Source organism: Scleropages formosus, chromosome 25 (assembly GCF_900964775.1).
Source record: "Scleropages formosus chromosome 25, fSclFor1.1, whole genome shotgun sequence".
NCBI lineage: Eukaryota > Metazoa > Chordata > Actinopteri > Osteoglossiformes > Osteoglossidae > Scleropages > Scleropages formosus.
In genome coordinates this window covers 6,399,377-6,416,311 of record NC_041830.1, presented here as the reverse complement: position 1 = coordinate 6,416,311, position 16,935 = coordinate 6,399,377, and the positions used below count along the sequence as shown (strand labels likewise).

At 43.6% G+C, this 16,935-nt stretch overlaps 1 protein-coding gene across 5 annotated transcripts in view; it reads left to right on the top strand.

Annotated features, from left to right (window-relative positions):
- Positions 1–16,637, top strand: part of gpatch8 (G patch domain containing 8) — a 43,979-nt gene extending 27,342 nt beyond the window's left edge. Inside the window, exons 5-10 of one of the 5 annotated variants that reach the window (XM_018741971.2) lie at positions 3,350–3,391; positions 6,002–6,069; positions 6,295–6,381; positions 7,941–8,084; positions 10,522–10,652; positions 11,006–16,637. In XM_018741971.2, the coding sequence (XP_018597487.2) occupies positions 6,043–6,069; positions 6,295–6,381; positions 7,941–8,084; positions 10,522–10,652; positions 11,006–14,753 (4,137 nt within the window). In that variant the 5' untranslated portion in view covers positions 3,350–3,391; positions 6,002–6,042 and the 3' untranslated portion in view covers positions 14,754–16,637. Of the gene's footprint in view, positions 1–1,877; positions 6,070–6,294; positions 6,382–7,940; positions 8,085–10,521; positions 10,653–11,005 lie in introns of all 5 variants that reach the window. The other 4 variants (XM_018741969.2, XM_018741970.2, XM_018741968.2 and 1 more) reach the window with 4 other exon arrangements.
- The last annotated feature ends 298 nt before the right edge of the window (positions 16,638–16,935 follow it).

Below are 16,935 nucleotides of genomic sequence, written 5' to 3'. Positions count from 1 at the left end.
GAATTTTAAAGTGAAATTTTATGACTACCCTTAAAAGAGACTTGGGTATTGCCTGTAAATCTCTGTGATCACTGCTGGCCACAGGCCCCTCAGCCTCCAAGGTTGCATGATTCATTCCAAGAGTATGTGTTCTTGACAAAGAGCAAGATGGGGAAAGTCTCCTGGAGGTCCTAGTACTTTGTGTTTAAATTCCCAGCTCGGTGTCTTTCACTACCACCTTCATGCCTATGCCCATCAGTTACTTTCAATTATAAATGTTTATTATTAGTACATGATTTCAGTCCTTGACCCAATCTAACATGTAACTTCAGGGTCAGGTAAACAAGCAGTCCTGATCCTGATGTTGGCAAGCTGCAGGAGAGGTTTGTTGGCAGAGCTTCACCCTCCTGTCAGTATAGCCTCCCTTAGACAGAAGACAGCTTCACCTCCTCCTCCTCAAGTAACACACAGTTGCAGGTGTCAGAATATCTGCATCCAGCCACCATTTTGCAAGTGAAATGATCAGAACGCGAATAAAAAACAAAAAAAAAACTTGTATTTCTACTTGTCCAAAAAAGCTGCAATTTATAATACACTTTAATGTTTACTCTATTTTGCTTAGCCACAGTAATGTCCTTCGTATGGATTGTATTGCCCCTCTCTTACTGAGCATGCCTGTCACTCATGCAGTCTCACAGAATGCTGCAGTGCAGATTAAGGGTAAAATGCATCATGTTGCAATCCTTAAAACTGCAAAAAGTTATCTTTAGCTATCTATGCATGCTCAAAAGTTTTCTGATATTAAAAATATTCCAGCATGCTGATGATGTCACAATCCAAATCAAATAATTTTCAGGTTGTTGGATAGACAGTTTACTTAACCTTTTTTTTTAATAAATGGTTTTACAAAAATTGTGCTGTTTTTTAACTGGCTTGTTTTTATTTTGAACAGTGCAATATAAAATAATCCCACCCAGATGTCTTGCCTAATGGCGAGAGGTTGTAAACGTATACTTGTTGAAGAACAGAAGTTAAGTGGAAAGCAAAAAGAAATGAAATAAAATTTAGAGATCTCTTAGGCCAGCTCATAGTACTTTTGCTGTAAATGTTGTTTGTTCTTGGAATCAAAGTTTGGGTTTTTCTTTCCATGCTAGAGAAAACAATCCCTGCCATCTTTCTTTCCTGGATGAAAGTATGGCATGTAAGAAAAGCAGGCTTAAGTAGATCGGATGTATATCGCAGAATATGTGCTGCTCTTAATTTCACGGATTGAAATAGCATTATGCTCCTTAGTTCCATCTGAATGGTTTGATAAGGCCCTGTCTTGCTAGGCCACCTGCAAGACCAGATCTAGAGTTGTGGAAGTGTGCTTTTGGAGGTATTAAAAAAGAAGGCATGGGGTGTCCGTTTATTTATAATGAAAAGAATGTGGTGCTAGCTCACGTCACCTGCTTCCTGGCAATCAAATACTGGAAATAACTTGATAGGGGGGACAAAATTGTCTGGAAGTAATACATTTTATTTAACACAAACTTTTGTACTGTTATTAGTCAGGTATGAGCTCCATCTAATTAGACATTTTTGTCTTTTATGATTTTCTGCTTCCTTCATTTTCAAGGACTTTTTAATCTTAATATGTCCTCCCATTGAATTGACAGTTAAAATTGCCAAATGGATTCACTAGCCTTAATATAACGGGGCATGCTGAGTGTATTATTTATTTAATTTCCTTTAAAGTTTTTGTGGAATGTAGTATCAATGTTCATACATTTTATCAACTAATTTTTAAAGTTTTACACCTTTTATTACTTCACTGCATTTTTATTGTACTGACTCTGGTCTTTATTCTCCTTTTTGTTTGTTTTTTTTGTTATTGTTTTCTTTTTTGCTTGGTTAAGGTAAGGTTTATAGGAACTTAGATTACTTTGGTGTGTTTTCACTTTCATCCTCAGGGGACCTTAAGCATAACAATGTCTAACTTTCCTTAATGACACAATATCACTAAAACTCTTTTTCTCTTGTTTGATTTAGAGAAAAGAACCAATTTGACTGGTCTTGAAATTACTTTGCACTTCCTCTCATGTGGTAGTTTTGGTCTCTTCATGTTCACAAACTAATTGGCTGCACAGTTGTCCAGAAATGCTCTGAGTCACTTGAATGGCTTGCTGAATCCACATGACCTGCTTCTCTTTCCCACTAACCTCTGTGAAGTACTGGTGATTGGGGATGTGGTGAGGTGTTTGGAGACAAGTCTGTATTATTTCTATTATCGCTTTGGCGTGTGAATTTCACACCATCTCCCTGACCCTGCATTTTTCCTTTTGCCTCTGCACTCTGTCTGTCCTCTACATGTTGTTAGTCCTTGATGCTTGACACAGTAACATTGAATTCATTGCTCTTGAGTCATTTGGAAAGGTCATTTTGATGCCACCATTGTTGAACAAAGTTTGCTTTTGTGCCATTACACGGCAGGTTACAAACAATTTACTGGAGTTTAATCAACCAAATTTAATTTTTACATGTAATTTTCCATTTAATTCAGTTTTTCATACTTGTCACTGCTTAGAATAGAGTATTTTCACCAGTATGACCTCTAATTACTGTATCCCTTGTTTATCATAAATATTTTTGTGCGCAAATGTTTTGATGTACAGTATGTTTTGGAAAATCATTGTTGTAACGAAAATGAAAATTTCAACTGTAGTATTTCATAACAGTTTCATAACTAAAGTGTATCAGTCATTAAAAAACCAGAAAGGTCATAGGACGCAGTTAGAAATGTTGTTTGTCAGCATTACCGCCAATGTATAAAATAGCATTTTAGGGTTTTTCTGAAGGAGAAGTAACAGTTGCACTGGATAGGATGTGGCACCCACAGCTCTTGCACAAAGGGATCTCTGCTAGTTTACTAGAAACACTAACTAGGGAAAGCTGACTGCTTTTTTCAGACATTTAAATGTTAACTGTTGCGACAATCACATTACTGGGCATTTTTCTCCTGAATTTTCACTGTGAGAAACAGTTTTTAGAGGGAGTGTTACAGAGGAAGCTTGGCTGCTGTATGTCTTCTGTTGTGTTTTGTCTTGTGAACATCCTTGTTCATCATTTAGCAGTACGCTATAGCACTCAGCCCTTTCCCCATCCGTGGGTATATGCACAGCATCACCCTGCACCCTTCCCCTCTTCTCCAGGGTACAGGGCAGGTGTATGAGTCTGGGCACAGGGTGGGAGGTATGGTCCATTGTGCACCATGCTCTGTTAACTGTAAGTGGTTGAAAGAGGGGAGAAGAATATGAGTTGCTCCCCTCTCTCAGCACCCTCTTTGCTATTCAGTATTTCTCCTTAACCAACTGGTGTTTCTTTTTTGCAGTGTTTTGATCCTGGCCGTGTTGTGATGATGGTAAACTTAGTGGTAAATTTTATTTCCCAGACTGATTTTCTTTTTTTGTCATCAGTGCACCAATACAGTAGGCTTCAATTCTTTCTCTGTTGTAGCTTTTTGTTCTGCTGTCCGCTTGTGTTTTTTTCCCTTTAATTTTCTTGTTTTTCCATTAATTTTATTTCAAATGCACATTTTGTCTGAGCCTTTTTCCATCGGAATGGGTAATGCAAGAAGGGGTATCGCTGTCTGTTTAAAACAAAATAGGGGGGGAAAAAAGAAAATTGCCTTTTTTTCCTTTAAAAAAATTTATGCAAATTCAGCTCTTGTGTTGGGCCTGATTTTTGTGGTTCCTCTCCGGAAGGGGACTCTGGCATGCACATGTGGAAACAAGACAGTTGGGTATATAGAGTGGCGCAGGGGGGCCCTTAGTGAACATTTCCAGGACTGCTGGCCCTGACCCATGTAGCACTGTCAGTGAGACAGATTTGCCATCGTGACACAGTCAGTACTTCAGACATGAGACCACATCACTGCTCCAAACTCTGTATTGTATCCTGCCATTCTGATTCTCCTCAGCTCACTAATGACTTTGCAGCCGAAGAATAAGCATATATAGGAAAATATGTCTACTGCTTAAATGGTTTTACAACTGAGCAGCAAGCCCTGTGGTGTCCAGATGTATTTGCCGTTTTTCTCATTTCAGTACATTTTCTATGTATTCCTGCAAAACCCTTGCTACAGGTTAGGAAATGACAAATGAAATTAAGAAAAATTACCCTGATGGTAATATTTCAAAAACATCTCATGTTTAATCTAGTGTTTAATTTGTAAATTGTAAGATTTGCACGTTTTTGATATAACAGATGAATTTTGCAGCCATGATAAGCATCCCTTTTTCTTAAGGGTTAGCTCACAGACATTGCTGTATGGGGTCAGAGTCCAGTCACTATTTTCTGCAATACAAGACATTATTACTTCAGTATTATACCATTGGGCTATGGCTGCTTACTTCCGAAAACAGAAGTGTAAGCATTAAAATTGATAATTAAATATTTATAATCAGTCAGAATCTTTGAATGAAAGTTTTAATTGTTAATGTGTATGCTTGCTTTGTCTTTTTCTAAGCTCATTTGCTGCCACATGTACTTTGTGTAATGTGGTACTATCTGTAATCAGACATTATTAATATCGCCACATCTTCTTTGTGACATTTACCAAAGTTTCAGAACCTATAAATTTAAAGGGAAAAAGGCCATTATATAGTAATAATTTCCTAACTAAATCGTTGTCTGGAACTTTTGCTTTGCCCAAGGGTATAATGTCGAATCTTAAATGTCTGTATCCATAAAAATGATCAAACCACATAATGATTGGAGCCATTTTTCATTATTTATTATCAGGTAGCTACAGCAGCAGCAATGTACAAGTTGTGTTTTTTGTGCCTTTTGTTTAAGGACCCCTCCATCTGCCCCCCCACCCCTCTCCCCCCCCTTCACAGGTAAGTGTCCCACCACCTGAGGCGATCGCTAGCCCGTGATCTCCCCCTGCTGCCATAGTTTGGTGCTTGTCTCCTCAACCCCCTTCCTCTTGCTTTGTTTTGGCTGTTTATGAGTGGATTAAACAACATACCGATCTCCGACATGGTTTGATTTTTATTTTTGATTTCTTTTTTTTCCCCCCCTTTGTATCTCAAGTTAATGTTCTTACCTAGCTCTTTTCACAGCTTGCATACAATCAACAAAATCAGAACTTTGATCTTGCATGAGAGGTGATCTTCAATGTTGGTAGGAGGTGGCAATTAGGTACATATGCAGGACAGTTAATTTGTGTATTATAGATAACTTTGCAACACTTCTGCATGTAATTGTTTTTCTGGCTGTTGCTGCTATGCAGTGAAGACCTTCAATACTGCGTGTATATTTAAAAAGAAAAAAAGCTATGATACTGACCTACGTGATACTGCTATGCTGTATCAATTGTGCTGAGGTGGCTAGTGGCCGCCCTCACGATGCTCCACACTGTTGACGGTGGCTTCTGCAGCCTGCACTCCACATTCACCGCATCACTGTGGACATCCCCAGTTCCCTCCAGAGTTCAGCAGTCAGTGTCTGAAGCCGGCTGTCCTTAAAGTCTGTCGTTGTGGTAATGGAGTTCAGTGCAGACTGCTGCATTTGTATGATGGGGCTGGGGGAGCACAATGAGAGTGAGGGTGAGCTTTGAGAAGCCTCTTAGATTACAGTGGGACACTGACAAAGCCTCTGCCATCTCCTGCCTTGTCATTATGCAGGTAATGGCATTGCACTGACCCTGTATCTCCTAAGGGTTGCAAGGCCTAATGCTTGTAGTGCTGCATGGCTCCCTTTCCTAAATGGAAAAAACAATAGAGATCCTAACTACAGATGCTGATTTGAAATTACAACTTGGTGAATATACTTGTAGCACCTGCAAGCTGTGAGAATGGCTGGTTATTTGTTCACTGTAGCTTTTCTGGTCTCTGCACTTCAAGGCAAGATTTCTAACCCAACACACTGCGAAGCAGGGCCGACCCTTGATGTGTTCCCCACCTCCTGTGCCCCTTTGTTCCATTCACCTGCCACCATTCTCACCCGTTTCTCTCTGTTGTCCCCTTCCTGCTCGTAGGTCGGACAGACCCTGTACCCATCATTCTCAAGTACGATGTCATGGGAATGGGCCGAATGGAGATGGAGGTAAGGTGAACTGTGGTGTGGAATTGGAATACCTAGTGGAGAGCATCTGTGGTAATGGCAGTGTTTGGGCTTTATTGGCCCTTCTACCAATGAATTAAGTGCTTTTGTGAGAACACGAAAGGGCTGGCAGGGTACTGAATTATAGCACAGCTTCTATGTACAGGCTTGTATTTTATGTTTCAAATATAACTGGGTATTCTGGACTCAACTGCGTTTTCTCTGTAGCTGGATTATGCAGAAGATGCTACAGAGAAGCGGCGAGTGCTGGAGGTTGAAAAGGAGGACACTGAGGAACTGCGGCAGAAGTACAAGGTTCATGCCCTTCAAGCCCCCCCGGCTTCCTTTTTTGTTGATTTCTTTATTATCAAATGTCAGCAAATGCACCCCCATGCAGTTTCATATTTTTTCATTTTCATACAGTTGGATATTTTACAGAATTTTTTCAAGTTATGTGTTTAAGGCCATAACTCAGATACCTAAACTTTCATGTGACAAATTACTTAACCTTTGTTCTCCCTGCTTGATTTATACGTTTTAGATTCAGGGATCTGATGTTAAATTACAGAGCACAAGACAATATAAGCATGCAGCCTTATGTAACATTGACTTTAGTGTCATCTGAAGAGAAACATGGGGAAAAAAAACCATCTCTGCCCACAGTCCTCCAGTGAATTTTTAGCAAAGCTATTGAGAGTATTCAACAAACACACAGCTGCTTGAGACCTGCATATTAATAATGAAGCTACACTGGTGCGTTATTGAACTGGTTAAAGGCCTTGGATATAAATCTTATCTGTTTCTCAGTAATAACAGCGCCACACTTATTACTGGTGCTCATTGATGACTATTAGGTATTGTTCTTGTGTACAGTACTCTGACATCTTCTTTAGTGTGTGCGCTTCTATTCTCTGCTTCCCTTTCAGCATTGTTCTTTCTTGGGAGAGCTTGTTCTGCTTTTCGTTGTGACTCAGTAGTTGTGGATTTCCATGGAAGATTTATGGTTGTATTGAACAGATTGAGTTTACTTAATACAATGTAAAATTTGTTTGGTATTACTAATGACTTTGCAGTAATGTGTATTCAAGGTGCGGCAGACTATTATCTTTTTTTATTTTGCTGACTTCTTTTCCAAAGTGACTTGCAGTACTCAGTAGCTCACTATTACTGTTGTACTTGTGTCCAGATGATGTTTCACAGTTATGTATTGATAATTATGTGCACTTCTGTATTTAGGCTTGTGTAATTATTTTTGTTTTCTGCATAACATGAAGGACGAAACAACTGAGATGAGACAAGTCCCACCTCTATCAAGCCAAAATATAATGAAACCTTAATGGTGCTGGTATCCAGCTAGGAACTGTAATCCTGTATTTGCTCATGTGCTGTTTTTATGCTTAAAGTGAGCTACTTTTTTGTGACTTTGCTTATAGCTTCCAGGTGCTATAAGTATATTCACCAAGTTGTAATTTAGAATCTTTAGTTTGGATCTCCAAAAAACTGCAAAATTTTTTGTGGATTCTGTCTCTGTGTTTTCCCCATTGTTGCTCAACACAAGCAGTACATAAACTGTCTTGTGTATGTCAAGTGCACTAATAATTTAGGCTGATCAAACACAGCTGCTCTCAGACATTGGTTTCAAAGCTTATGGGCAGTTTCTGTCAAAAATGAGGAAGGTTTAACAGTTTCTGTTGTTTTTAATAGCACCTCTGTAAGGATTTCCACGTGTGTATATGTGTATCACGGGGCAGGAGCAAATTCTTAGCATCACATGTGTGGCCCTACTCAATCAGATTTGGGTAGCAGTAACATAGCTCTGTGTGTTTCCCGTTTTGCCTTGTGGGCTCACACTGTTCCTCTACTCTCTGTTAAAGGATTATGCTGAAAAAGAGAAGGCCATTGCTAAGGCACTGGAGGACTTGAGGGCCAACTTCTACTGTGAGCTATGTGATAAGCAGTACCAGAAGCACCAGGAGTTTGACAACCATATCAACTCCTACGATCACGCACACAAGCAGGTAATACTGGCACTCTGGGCACATTCCTTCCATGTAAAATGCCTTGTGGCTGTAGCCTCCCTTCATAGACACCTGTTTTTCTTACATTGTTAGTGCACTCTCATGTGGAAAAACCATGTTGTTAATTGTTCTTTTTGTAAAACTGCCTTTGAAAACCCCAACAGTGACTTCATACTAGTGGTAGTTTTAACAGGAAGATTCTTATGAATCACGTTCTCAGTTTGATTACACTTTTTCTCTCAGGAGAAGGAACAACGCTTTCGTCGTTAAACACCATATACAGTAGTCAGCCTATCCAGCATGTGCACAGATATGCATTTTGGAGAACTCCCCAGTTCGTTTCCATATTGATTTTCCTATGCAGTTGTGGTTCACACACGTAAATTCTTGAACTGCAGCACATGCTGCTTGCAGGTGTTGAAAAACAAAACAGCATCTGTGGCCATGTTGTTGGTCACAGGTGTTGCAGAGTCTTTAGCTGAGGGACATAACATGCTGAATCATATGAACTTTCTGGGACAGTTTCAGGCTCACTGCTGAAATAAATGGCACCAATTATTTAATACTGCGATTTTCTAAGTTTCTGATTGCTACTTGCTCATGGCTACTTTGAAATAAACTTATTTATTCACTCATTAAGCTAATTATTTAAACAATCCTAAATGTTTGGATGACTAAATGGTCATAACATGAAGTAGAACACTTGCAGGCTTTGTCTAAAGTCCTTAACCTAAAATAGGACGAGGTTGGAGGTGAATATGGCGACAGGGACTTTATACTCTGCCGGCGATGACTAATGAGGATGGCGGTCTGCAGGACGAATGCCTTGTGTTTGTCACAGTTTGCGGGTTCCTCTTTACCAAACTTAGTCTCTTTGTGAGCCCCTTTAATGTGTCACCCATTCTACCCCCTGGAGAGCAAGCAGAAGTGTGTTTGTGGCCTGCGATTTAGCGTAGTTCCTTGCACACTTGTGATGACATATTGCCATTTAACCTGTGACTGTGATAGAAGTTTGTTCCTCTCACATCAGTGAAGAGACAGTGTAGTTTATCCTGTTACCACAACTGCTCCCTCCTCACAAACCCCACCCCCACCCCATCCATTGCACTTATTCATGTATAAAGAGGGCTTGCCATGTAATGGCCGATTTTCTTCAGTTTTATTTTCACAAGAAGTATATACATTTTGGGAATTTTAAAATCTTCCTTTCTGTTTTATTCTTTTTTTCGTTTTTTGTTCTACGATCTGTAACATTTTTCAGCCGATGTATTGCCAGCAAACCCCTCTATAAAAGTGGGCATCCAGACCTACGGCGTGAGTCTCTCTCTACTCGCTTGTGTCCACTGTTATACTGACTGCTGCCTCTCTCTGAGATGTCGTGAGCGAGTGTCCTTTGTCTTTGTTGCCTCCCTCCCCATCTACTTCACTAGCTCTCGGATGTCCACTTGCACTTGACAGGCAATGTCCGGTCTGCACAGGGTGAGATACCACTTGTTGCTGTGAACGTCATAAACATTCAGTAAAGATATACGAGTAGTAACACTGACCGTGTTAAGTCAGTTTCCAAACCTTTTGATTTTATTAGTCACCAAGAAATTTTAAATGGAGAAACACTCTGTCCAGACCTTGTACCATGACTCTTGCCCTTTGGCAGCCATGACATTGCCTTGCTGTCTTCTTCGGTATCTTCTTCTGGTATTTTTTCGTTCTGGTTGGTAATGGCTAATTGTGTAGCTGTGCTGTCCCCCATACTAAACATTCGTCGATCCCCGTCCTCCTCTCGCCCGCCCACTCACTTCCTCATTCCAGACCTTGTCCTGTGCACCTTGTACCAGAGTGCCGTAGATCTGAGCTGTGGTTTGCTAATTTTCTGCTTTTTCATGGCTGTTATATCCATCCAACAAGACATGTCCTTACTCGCACACATACACACCCTTAAGTGTACAAACAAAGTGTGCGTCCTCTCGGAAGTGGGAAGAGGCACAGGTAAGGTGTTATCAGCGCCCCTCTGATGGAGGGATAATAACAGCGACGTTGCTTTGAAATCTGACAAAGCCGAGGTGGGAGGGTGATGGGCGCACGATTTTATGGCTCTGGTGATTGCTCAATTAGAACTGGTTTTCTCCTCAAAGGGAGTGAAGGCTTCCTGTTGAGGTACTCTATTAGGGAAGGAATCTCCTAATCTGAGTTGAGTTTAACAATGACAATAAGAGTTTAAATTGGTCTGTGTTGGTGCCTCAATGGTTTGGAGAAAATCTGGGTAATATTGAGCTAAACGGATTATGTTGGGCAGTTTTACAGTACACAGATATCTTGCCTTGTACTGAAAAATACCGCCTAATAGGTATAATGTGTTCTGCAGTCATTCTTATTGACCTTTTTTTCTCACTCCTTTTCCTCCATTTCCCTTCCCTTTTCTGTCTTTCCTGTAATGCAGAGGTTGAAGGAGCTGAAACAAAGGGAATTTGCTCGCAACGTATCCTCACGCTCACGCAAGGATGAGAGGAAACAGGAGAAGATGCTGCGGCGTTTGCACGAGCTTGCAGAGCAGAGGAAACAGCAGGACTGGTGAGTGAATACTGAACCCTGGAGGCAACAGTGAGTACTGCAACACCCAAATCAAGCTGAGGTAGAGGTTAACTTTATGGCAATGCAGAACACTGTTAATGTCCCTTAAAATGTCTTTAGACAGAATAGCAGCATTTTACCCTGCAATAGTCCTGCAGCTGCATGCAAGCCATGATCAAGCTGAATTAAAGCTAAAAGCTCTGCATACTGAAGCACGACTGCGCTGTCAGAACTGACTTTTATGAAAAAGCAACTTGAGATTTCAAGCTAATGAGTTGCAGAGTTCAAAGATTTTCATGTGAAATGTGCTGTCTTATTCAAATTTTTAAACTACAAATATCATTGTCTTCTAGCGCTCCTGGTAGTGGCCCCATGTTTAAGCCTACTACTGTGGTTGTGGATGGGGAGAGCAATGAAGAGGGCCTTGTAGAGACTCTTTCTGTGGCAGATAACTCAGCAGAGGGATCTTCATGTCAGGACAAGACACTCACAAACTCTCCTAGTGTTCCATCACCCAAGCTGACATCCGCAGTCAGCTTCACTGTAAATCGGAACAGCTCCTCTCCTTCCTCTACTGCTTCCCTGATGCCCAAGGTCAGTGTGTCTTTCTCCTTTGCCAAGAAGACTCCAGTCAAGTTGGAGACGGCAGCTGCAGTGTTTGCTGACCAGGGTGAGGAAGCTCTGACAGAAGAGGGCCAGGAAGAGGACGAAATGTCGGGGAACTCCAGGGTAGCCAGCTCAGAGAGCCCTAATGAGGAGGAGCAGCAGCCAGATGAGGGGAGTTCCTTAGCTTCCACCCTCTCAAAACTCAAGATGATGATGAAGAGGGATGAAGGATCCCCAGGGCAAGAGCCTCAGTATTACCATTATGTGCCCCCAGCCCACTGTCGGGTCAAACCCAATTTCCAGTTCTTGATTTTCATGAAGGCCTCGGACCAGACCAGCGGTCGGGAAGAGGAAGAAGAGGATTCGGCAACAACAACTTCGGTGAACCCGCCACAGGAGCAGACCAATGCTGTGGAGGCAAAGACCGAAAAGGAGCAGGATGTTGTTGAGAAACAGCAAGATACAGAGTCTGCTTCTGGACCTTCCATCTTGAAAACCGAGGAGGAAAGTGGAGAGTGTCCAGGTGCTAGTAACCCTTCCACAAAAGACTTCACTGGTAGTAACCAAGGCATAAATGAGCTACTTTCAGGTCCACGCATCCCCACTGGGCCTTTCTTCCCTGTCCTCAGTAAAGATGAAAGCACCACCCTGCAGTGGCCATCAGAACTGCTTGAGTTTACACAAACCCAGCCTTCTCTGTCCTACAGTTGCAACCCCCTGTACTTTGATTTCAAGCTGTCACGAAATAAGTCTCGTGCTGGGAAACAACTATGCAACACAGGCTGTACCACCAAGCCCACCAAAACAGATAAGGAGGATGCAGACAGGTCAAAGCAGGAGCTTGTTCAGATGGTCACTGAGGCGGCACCTGCAAGATCCAGTGTGGAGAAGAGACACACCCAGCCTATGAAGGAAGAGGAGATGGATGGAGAAGGAGACAAGCAGAAGGTGGAGAACAGCAGCAGTAAAAGAAAGAAGAAAAAGAAGAAGAAGAAGAAGCACAAGAAGTCCAACAAGCACTCAAAGCGAAAAGATCGGGAGAAGGAAACCGTAGAGGGACATGAGGAAGTGGAGGCCACTAGTGAGAAGATGAAGAAAAAGAAGAAGCATAAACAAAAGAAAAGCAAAAGTAAGGTGCCTGAGGAAGATAAAGGCAAAAACAAGGAGGAGGGGGAAACAGTGACTCGGACATCTGGAGCTCAGGGGGCAGAAACTGGGAAAAGGAAGCGGTCCCTGAAGGAGGAGTCTGGGAAGCCAGCGGGTGAGAAGGAAGCAGGAAAAGGCTCAGAGAAACCCAGCAGTTCAGAAGAACACAACGGCACCAAGCGGCACAAGCCTGACCCGGCTGCCGCGGATGCGGTAAGTGCTACAGCCTCTACCTGCTCTTCAACACAGAAGCGTTCCAGCAACACTGGAGGGTGGGGCAGCAAGCATGGCAGCAGTGAGAGCGAGGACGGTGGCTCATCATCGCAGTACTCTCACCGGCACAATTCTACGCCGCGGCAGCGCCAGTACAGCGAGGATTCCGAGCGCTCCCGTAGCCGCTCTTCCCGACGACGCGGGCGCCATCGGCGCCGAGGTCACTCCTCCCGCAGCCGATCGTACTCCAGCAGCTCAGAGCGCTCCTCAGGTGGCAGCAGCCGTTACAGTCATCGTAGCCGCAGCTACTCTGACAGTTACAGTGACTACAGTGACGGGGGTCGCCGCCCCTCTGAGCACTCGTCTGACTCGGAGTACGAGCGGCACAGGTCCCACCGACGCCACTATTCCTCGTCGTCCTCAGAAGTGGAGTCCAGCCGCTCGCGCAGTCGCAGCAGCCGGCCTAGGCGCTGGCGACACCACCGCAGCAGCTCACACAGTTACAGCGATAGCAGTAGTCCACGGTCCTGGCGGCGCAGCAGTTACAGCCGCAGTCGCAGCTCTGCCAGTCGCTCCTCCAGGTCCACAAAGGGCTCCCCCTCCCACAGACGCCGACACCGTCGTGAAGACTCAGCCAACCGGCGTGACTTTAACCGCTCCCGCATCTACCGCTCTCAATCTCCCCGTGCGTCCTCCCGCGGTCTTCCGCGCAAAGACTCATCACGCAACATTTCGTCCTCTGCGTTGCCTCGGTCCAGCGGTGCAGGCCACTCCGGTGCAGAGAGGGGGGTTTCTAAGGAGCGCAACTCTCTGACTGCGAGGCAGCTCTTGGAGAAGATTCAGTCTCGCAAGGCATCAGAAGAGACCACTGCTGCAACCAAGTCAAGTGTGAAGCTCAAGGACCCTCCACAGGGCTATTTCGGGCCCAAACTGCCTCCTACCCTGGGAAATAAGGGCATACTGCCCTTGTTTGGGAAGCTGCCAATGGGTAAGAAGTTAGCTCTGCCTCAGCGACGGCTGGAAGAAGCTGAAAAGGCATCCACCAGTGAAAATGTGGAGACTGGGGGTGAGGTGATTCTAGTGGAGCCTATTCGGGAGTTCCCCCCACCACCACCACCACCCCCTCCTGCCCAGCAAGCAGAGGAGAACACAAAGGCAGCAGTGGTCCAGGAGAATGCGCTTCCTGCTCCAGAGGCACAGGCGATTCAAGAAACCGGACCGTACGAACAGGAGCCTGCCATGCTTGTCCAGTCGTACTCGGCTGAACCCGGGCCAGAAACTGCAAACTCTGGTCTGGAACCCCTCCTGCAGGATGTGCAGCAGCACATCCCACAGCAGCACGTCCCCCAGCAGCAACAGCCCTTGCACCCTTACCAAGGGTACCCTACTCTTGGCCTGGAGGAGGAAGACCTGGGCATGGAGACAGAGGAAGACTCGTCACTGGCCCCCCTGGAGAGCCAACCCATTACCTTCACCCCCGAGGAGATGGAGAAGTACAGCAAGCTGCAGCAGGCTGCCCAGCAGCACATCCAGCAGCAGCTCTTAGCAAAGCAGGTCAAGACATTCCCCTCAGCAGGCACAGCAGCCACACATGCTGTCAGCCTGACTCCAGCGCCCCCTCCACCTGCCCTGCAACAAATTCACATCCAGCAGCCGGCGGCTTCTCCCTCTGCCACAACAATTACCACAGTACAGCATGCCATCCTGCAGCACCACGCTGCTGCTACTGCTGCCGCCATTGGGATCCACCCCCATGCCCAGCATCCACATCCACACCAACTGGCCCAAGTGCATCACATCCCTCAGCACCACCTGACCCCTATCTCCCTCGCCCCGCTCGGCCCCACGCTGGGCCACTCCTTGGGCCACTCCTTAGGCCATTCCTTGGGCCACTCACTCTTCCCTGCACACCCAACGGCCTTCCTGTCTGGCCAGCCCATCCACATAATCCCTGCCTCTGCTCTCCATCCTACCCCATTAGCACTGCACCATGTCCCACACACGGCTCTGTACCCCACGCTCTTTGCTCCCCGCCCTAGTGCTGCAGCTGCTGCGGCTGCCTTGCACTTACACCCACTTCTGCATCCAATATTCTCTGGGCAGGACCTTCAGCACCCTCCCAGTCATGGTTCCTGAGGCCATCTGATGTTTTGGGATGTAATGGAGATTTATTTCTTTTAGAACATCTCCAGTTCCAGATTTTTAGCAGGGCCTGGAATCTGGAAGCTCTCCAAAGCAACAGAGGCAGTGAGACTTTGGTTGTTGTGATTTTTTTTTTTTTTTTTTTTTTTTTTTTTTTTGGGGTGCAATTACTATGAGTAAAATTTTAGGGTGCAGTTTTCAGCATATTCCATATGAAACCAGGAAAACCACTGGACTGTTTTACTGTTGTAGTTGAAATTATAGTATAATGCATTCTTGAATATGTTTCCTACAGCCAAAGAGATGCAGTGGCTGAAGCCATAAGCAGGATCTGTGATCCATCATAGCAAGAGGGTATCTCTCCAAGAGGACTAGCAATGAAACGACTACAAAAAATTACTAGCAAACAAACCTAGAGGGTTGTGTTACGGAAACTTTTTTTTTTTTTCCTCGAAATCTTGTGTGTACCGTAAATACTTTTCTCTAGCTAATTTGGCTGTTATCTGCGTACTTCAGTACAAAATGTCTTGATACCTTATTATACAACCTGGTCAGTTTCATTTAATGTGTTTTGTAGTTTATTGTTGTGGAAAAAGACATTGTAGGACATAATACAAAATTTGTGATTAATATTATGGTTTCAAATCTTTGAACTTACTGTTAAAAAATGAACAGAAATGTGGAAATTTAGATTTTGTTTTGCATAAGTACATTAAAATAATCTGCAAAAAAAATATTTACAATTCATGAAGTATTAAAATTATTGTAATTCAGTTTAAAGAATAGACTAACAAGGGCTCTCTCTGATTCCCAAAGCACACTGTCATTGTGTCCTCTCGACTCAGTGGGGTAAGCAAACTGCCCCACCATAACAGTTTCTACATACAGATGCCTGTGCAGTGTGCCTACATTCAGATGCATAACCAGTATGGTTGAAGGTCATGCTCATTGTGGAACATGGAAATTGCACTGAAAGTATCCATTAAGATGCTGCTGTTGTAGCATGTAACAACTGATTGTAGTACACTGCAATAATTTTTTTTTTTAATATATGTAATCATCGTGATAGATGTTTTGAGTTGAGTAGGTACTTTTTTGTTTTTCTACATGTAAATATGGTTACGTTCATGTAAATTAACTTCTGCAGGTTGTAGTTCCCGTTAATAAATTGAAAATATGAAAACTGTGATCCAAGATTACAACAAGTGAACTAATAAGCATGTGTGTATCGAAACCAATATTTTTATGTATTAAGAGCAAGGTTGTCAGCTTTCTGCATTTGACATGAATTCTTTTTTTTTGGGGGGATCAATAATGGATTTCCAGGTCCACCTCTGCTATCCCCGGCAGCTAGTTGACAGCTGAGCACTGTGCCTTCTATTATGCACCTGTTTTTAAAACTACAAGAAGAGACCAGCACCTCCGATATGACAGCTGCAGGCAAAGATGGACTGAGACAGGACCAGGCCTTTTGTGGGATAGAGCGAAGTTTAAATGGACAGATGGTGGACAGTTAAATGTCAGCTGAGTGTAGAAGGCCTTGAAGCTGTTCATGTGAACTTTAGGAGAGTTCTGCCATTTTACACCTTTAATTACACTATATCAAGGTTTGCGGACAACTTGGAGCAGAATCGTATTTGGTTCTTTGTGTGATTTGCTTTTGGCACCTGCTGTATGTATGGCATTATTTATAACCTCTTGTCACAAGCCCTTGAACTCTAGGCTTATTCTTGTAAATAACTGTACAGTGGGAAAGAATTCAGTAACAATAGGTCATTTAAATGAGTTTTACTCAAGTATTCAAGTTTGTCGCAGGCCAGCTCATAAAACTGCTGTAAAATGCTTCTTTATAATAAAAAGATATATGGAGTCTTGGAATTTTTTTGTGCCATTTTCGTTTTTTAATCGTGTGTCGTGATTTATCCATAGCTTGCTGAATAATATCCGTATTAGGAAACGATGGCAGAACTACTGAGACTACTTGCATGAAGTGAAATTTCACTCTCCTGTTAGTCATAAGACGATGGGGCGGCACGGTGGCACAGCGAGTAGCTCTGCTGTCTCACAGCACCTGGGTGGTACGAGAACGTGGGTTTGATCCCTGCTCAGTCTGTGTGGAGTTTGCATGTTCTCTCCGTGTCGACATGGGTTTCCTCCGGGTGCTCTGGTTCCCTTC